The sequence below is a fragment of the Salmo salar genome, chromosome 06 (genome assembly GCF_965601325.2).
Source record: "Salmo salar chromosome 06, fSalSal1, whole genome shotgun sequence".
In the NCBI taxonomy this organism is placed as follows: Eukaryota; Metazoa; Chordata; class Actinopteri; order Salmoniformes; family Salmonidae; genus Salmo; species Salmo salar.
This window is the reverse complement of record NC_138296.1, coordinates 65,305,610-65,311,135: the sequence shown is the minus strand read 5'-3', so window position 1 is coordinate 65,311,135 and position 5,526 is coordinate 65,305,610. Positions and strand designations below refer to the sequence as shown.

At 44.8% G+C, this 5,526-nt stretch overlaps 1 protein-coding gene across 1 annotated transcript; it reads left to right on the top strand.

The window, feature by feature from the left end:
• The first annotated feature begins 554 nt into the window (after positions 1-554).
• On the top strand, positions 555-4,276 carry LOC106607911 (piggyBac transposable element-derived protein 4). Its single transcript, XM_014205390.3, has 2 exons — positions 555-894; positions 1,094-4,276. The coding sequence occupies exons 1-2, from the start codon at positions 861-863 to the stop codon at positions 2,122-2,124; spliced, it is 1,065 nt and encodes a 354-aa protein (XP_014060865.1). The 5' UTR covers positions 555-860; the 3' UTR covers positions 2,125-4,276.
• Positions 4,277-5,526: the final 1,250 nt, after the last annotated feature.

Genomic DNA, 5,526 nt, shown 5'->3' with positions numbered 1-5,526 from the left:
GGGGTAGGCCGTCATTGTAAATAAGAATTTATTCTTAACTGTCTTGCCTAGTTAACACTCCCGTTGTCCTGGGGTCAGACTGACCCAGGCCCTGGGTTTCGAGGGGTCCCCGCTGTCCCGGGGTCAAAGTGACCCAGCCAGCACTAGCAAGGTGTATGTTATTGTGTGTGTGTGTGTGTGTGTGTGTGTGTGTGTGTGTGTGTGTGTGTGTGTGTGTGTGTGTGTGTGTGTGTGTGTGTGTGTGTGTGTGTGTGTGTGTGTATGTGTGTGTGTGTGTGTGTGTGTGTGTGTGTGTGTGTGTGTGTGTGTGTGTGTGTGTGTGTGTGTGTGTGTGTGTGTGTGTGTGGCCCTGCTCTACCTGCACACAGGACAGCGGGAGGCCTTTACACAGCCTCTCACTGCCTCTCACTGCCTCACACACACCCACACACACGCACATACACACGGGAGCCCAGTGGTGCAACAGGAGGGGTGAACAGCAGCACGGCTACACATGCATGCCCAGACATGTCCTGCCTCAGTGTGCAAGAGGGCAGCCAAGTGGACCCAATGGTGTCCAGGGGGAGGGCAGCCGGCACTGCATGACGTTGCTTGCCGAGCAGGCGTGTACTGCAGGCGTACTAGAAACGGGAGGCCAGTGGTGCAACAGGGGTGAACAAACATGGGTGAACAAACAGGGGTGAACAAACAGGGGTGAACACGTGCCTTGTCGATTCACGTCACCCGTGTAAGCTGACTGTAGAGAGGACGACCGCCAGTCGAGACACGCAAGACTTGCGACGGACAAACTTGCAGCCATAAGAAAGGTCTGGGACCAGTGGGAGGAGCGGCTGCTAGCCCTCTACAACCCAGGGCCTGACATGACAGTGGACAAGCAACTGGTCCCGTTCAGAGGTACTGTGTGTATATACTTACATATACATATGTATACATGTGTATAGAGAGGTAGTAGTAGTAGTAGTAGTAGTAGTAGTAGTAGTAGTAGTAGTTGTGGTAGTAGTAGTACTAGTAGTAGTAGTAGACGAGTGTAATGACAAACGTCAGTTGCCCCAAGTAGCCAGTAATGACGCTAATCTGTTCTCCCTCCAAAAAGGCCGCTGTCCATTCCGACAGTACATTCCCAGCAAGCCAGCAAAATACGGCATCAAGTCATGGGTGGCCTGCGACTCCAGATCCAGCTACGCATGGAAGATGCAAGTCTACACTGGCAAGGCGACCAGCAGAGGCCCCGAGAAGAACCAGGGGATGCGCGTCGTCCTCGATCTGACAAAGGGACTGAGTGGTCACAATGCCACGTGTGCCAATTTCTTCACCTCCTATGAACTGGGACAGCAGGTCCTCGAGAGGAACTTCACCATGGTCGGCACGGTACGAAAGAACAAGACCGAGCTCCCGCCGGAGCTGCTCGCGTCAAAGGGCAGACAGGTCTTGTCCTCAAGGTTTGCCTTCATGCCCACAATCACTCTAGTGTCCTACCTGGCAAAGAAAAGTAAGAACGTGCTACTTCTGAGCACGCTGCACACACAGGCCGACATTAGCGATCGCCACGACAGGAAGCCGGCTGTCATCCTAGACTACAACTGCAACAAAGGCGGCGTGGACAACCTAGACAAGGTGGTTGGAACGTACAGCTGCAGACGGATGACTGCCCGCTGGCCCCTGGTCATCTTCCACAACATCCTTGACGTGTCCTCCTACAATGCCTTTGTCATATGGCAAGAGTTCAAGCCTAACTGGATGCCTCAGAAGCGGAACAAGAGGAGGGTGTTCCTGGAGCAGCTGGGAAAGGCACTTGTGAAGCCATTGATCCAAAGAAGGCAGCATCTCCCCCGCACGGAAGCAGCGTCAGCACTTGTCAAAGCCGTACAGAGTGCTACGGCTCGTCAACAACCTGAGGAGTCCGCCACTGCCCCAGCCACTGACCGAGCCACTGCCCACCGAAGAAGGACTCTAAGACACACACGGTGTGCTGCAGGTGTAAGAAATACATCTGCAAAGGCTGTTCACACGCATACTGTCACACTTGTGCCCAGTGGGCGTTTAGCCAAGACGGGACAGGGTGACCCGGAGGACACGGGGTGTAGACATAATACGAGGACCACGGGAGGGTTAAATGAAAAATAATTGGGATTTGGAAGTTATATAAGAAGGATGGTAATATTCAGTATCAGTAACTTCCTCACATACTCCGCTTACAAATCAAGCTTTGAATGTTTGTTGCCATGGAGCAATACTGAGGAAGACACTTTGTCGTTGAATTTAAGCAGTCTTTCAGTGGGCTGTCCAATGTGTCCGTTGTCTCTCTGTTTGCATGTTGAACTTGAGTGTTGAACTCAAGTTGCCTTATGTGTCATCATAGTTGACAACCTAGTAAATGTAAATCAGGGACACTCCAATTAGAGTGATATGTTATGTTTCGTATTGTATGTACTAATTTGTGGATGTCCATCATCCATTTCATATGATATGTTACAAATTGCAATTTGTACAATATTTTACGAATTAGCAAATGGATGATATGTTACGAATTCCAATTTGTTGTGGCTAACGTTAGCTATGTGGCTATGTGGCTAGATGGATAATGCTACCGTTAACTAGGTGGCTAATGTTAGCTAGGCTATGGGGTTAAGGTTAGGGTTAGGGTTAGGAGTCAGGTTAAAAGGTTAGCGTTAGGGTTAGGGGAAGGGTTAGCTAACAAATAGTTGCAAAGTAGCTAAAAAGTTGTAAGTAGTTGCCAAGTTGCTAAAGTTGTCCGTGATGAGATTCGAACACACAACCTTTGTGTTATATGCCCACCCATCCATCCTGACCAATCACCCTACTTTCTTTTTATCTTTAAGTAACCTTCTGTCTTATGTAACCACACCAAACGTAACATATCACACAAATCTGAGTGTCCTGGAGTGTCATTTGAGTGTGATTTACATTTACAACAGTTGAAGTGGGAAGTTTACATACACTTAGGTTGGAGTCATTGAAACTCGTTTTTCAACCACTGCATGACTCAAGTAATTTTTCCAACAATTGTTTACAGACAGATTATTTCACATACAATTCACTGTATCACAATTCCAGTGGGTCAGCAGTTTACCTACACTAAGTTGAGTGTGCCTTTAAACAATTGGAGGTGTACCTGTGAATGTATTTCAAGACCTACCTTCAAACTCAGTGCCTCTTTGTTTGACATCAAGGGAAAATAAAAAAAAATCAGCCAAGACCTCAGAAGAAAAATGATAGACCTCCACAAGTCTGGTTCATCCTTGGGAGCAATTTCCAAATGCCTGAAGGTACCACGTTCATATGTACAAACAATAGTATGAAAGTATAAACAGCATGGGACCACTTAGCCGTCATACCGCTCAGGAAGGAGACATGCTCTGTCTCCTAGAGATGAACGTACTTTGGTGTGAAAAGTGCAACTCAAACCCAGAACAACAGCAAAGGACCTTGTGAAGATGCTGGAGGAAACAGGTACAAAAGTATCTATATTCACAGTAAAACGAGTCCTATATCGACATAACCTGAAAGACCGCTCAGCAAGGAAGAAGCCACTGCCCCAAAACCGCCATAAAAAAGCCAGACTACGCTTTGCAACTGCACATGGGGACAAAGATTGTACTTTTTGGAGAAATGTCCTCTGGTCTGATGAAACAAAAATAGAACAATTTGGCCATAATGACCATCGTTATGTTTGGAGTTAAAAGGGGGAGGCTTGCAAGCCAAAGAACACCATCCCAACCGTGAAGCACAAGGGTGGCAGCATCATGTTGTGGGGGTGCTTTGCTGCAGGAGGGACTGGTGCACTTCACAAAATATATGGCATCATGAGGTAGGAAAATTATGTGAATATATTGAAGCAACATCTCAAGACATCAGTCAGGAAGTTAAAGCTTGGTCGCAAATGGGTCTTCCAAATGGACAATGACCCCAAGCATACTTCCAAAGTTGTGGCAAAATGGATTAAGGACAACAAAGTCAAGGTATTGGAGTGGCCATCACAAAGCCCTGACCTCAATCCCATAGAAACTTTGTGGGCAGAACTGAAAAACATGTGCGAGCAAGGAGGCCTACCAACCTGACTCAGTTACACCAGCTCTGTAAGGCGTAATGGGCCAAAATTCACCAAACTTATTGTGGGAAGCTTGTGGAAGGCTACCCGCAACGTTTGACCCAAGTTAAACAATTTAAAGGCAATGCTACCAAATACTAATTGAGTGTATGTAAACTTCTGACCCACTGGGAATGTAATGAAAGAAATAAAGGCTGAAATAAATCATTCTCTCTACTGTTATTCTGACATTTCACATTCTTAAAATAAAATGGTGATCCTAACTGACCTAAGACAGGGACATTTTATTAGTATTAAATGTCAGGAATTGTGAAAAACTGAGTTTAAATGTATTTGGCTAAGGTGTATGTAAACTTCCGACTTCAACTGTATGTTAAATCTAGTCTATGAGACCAGGCTGTAGTTGAATTTACAGTATTACTAAATAATAAACATTATGGTGATTCATTTGATTTACAAAAGGTATATTCGGTATCACTCCTTATTACAGTGTAATTAGACATGTAATTACACTGTAACAAGTATTATAATTCATTGTAGTAATTCATAGTTATACTGTTATAACAACATGTATCTGGTGGTAATTGCAGTCTGTAATTACAGGGGTGTAACAACGAATGCTTGTTACAATGCTTGTTACAAATGTTAAAGTTTCCGATAGCATCCCAACGCACCATATGTCAGCCTGCACAAACCACATAATAAGCGTAAGCCAATTAAAAACAGGCCAAATCAGAATATTTGTAAACAAACCCGTTCTGGTAGTTCCAGGTTACGAGAGCCAGAAAGCTGGACTCAAGAACACATAGGAATGCATTGGAAACCATTTGCAGACTACCGCTGGACTTGATAGATTGTCTAATGAATCATTAATAGACTCCGTTTCATAACCTTTCTATAAAATTGTCAACACTACTCTCTTGTTATCAAGCCTCCATTTCACTAGGTTTGTAGCTAACTAGTTTTCTTTGTTCATGGAAGAAATGCCAGCTAGCTACAAAGCTACATTGCCTTGGTTGTAGCTGACCTGTATGCTATCCAGAGCCATGTATTTGTATGTCTTTTTCTTCTCTGAGTTACAGTTCATATAAGGAAATCAGTCAATTGAAATAAATTCATTAGGCCTTAATCTATGGATTTCACATGACTGGAAATATATATATGCATCTGCTGGTTACAGATACCTTAAAAAATAAGGTAGAAGCGTGGATCAGAAAAACTGTCAGTATCTGGTGTGACCACCATTTGCAGCACGACACATCTCATTTTTTACATTTTAGTCATTTAGCAGACGCTCTTATCCAGAGCGACTTACAGTAGTGAATGCATACATTTCATGCATTGTTTTGTACTGGCCCCCCGTGGGAATCAAACCCACAACCCTGGCGTTGCACACACCATGCTCTACCAACTGAGCCACAGGGAAGCCTTTGAATATAGTGGATCAGTCTGTTGAT

What these genes read in the sequence shown, in the direction of transcription:
- LOC106607911 (XM_014205390.3), top strand. Translation starts at nt 861, where the DNA reads ATGACAGTGGACAAGCAACTGGTCCCGTTCAGAG. An exon ending in GCAACTGGTCCCGTTCAGAG is followed by an intron (nt 895 to 1,093) that starts GTACTGTGTGTA and finishes CCCTCCAAAAAG; the next exon opens with GCCGCTGTCCATTCCGACAG.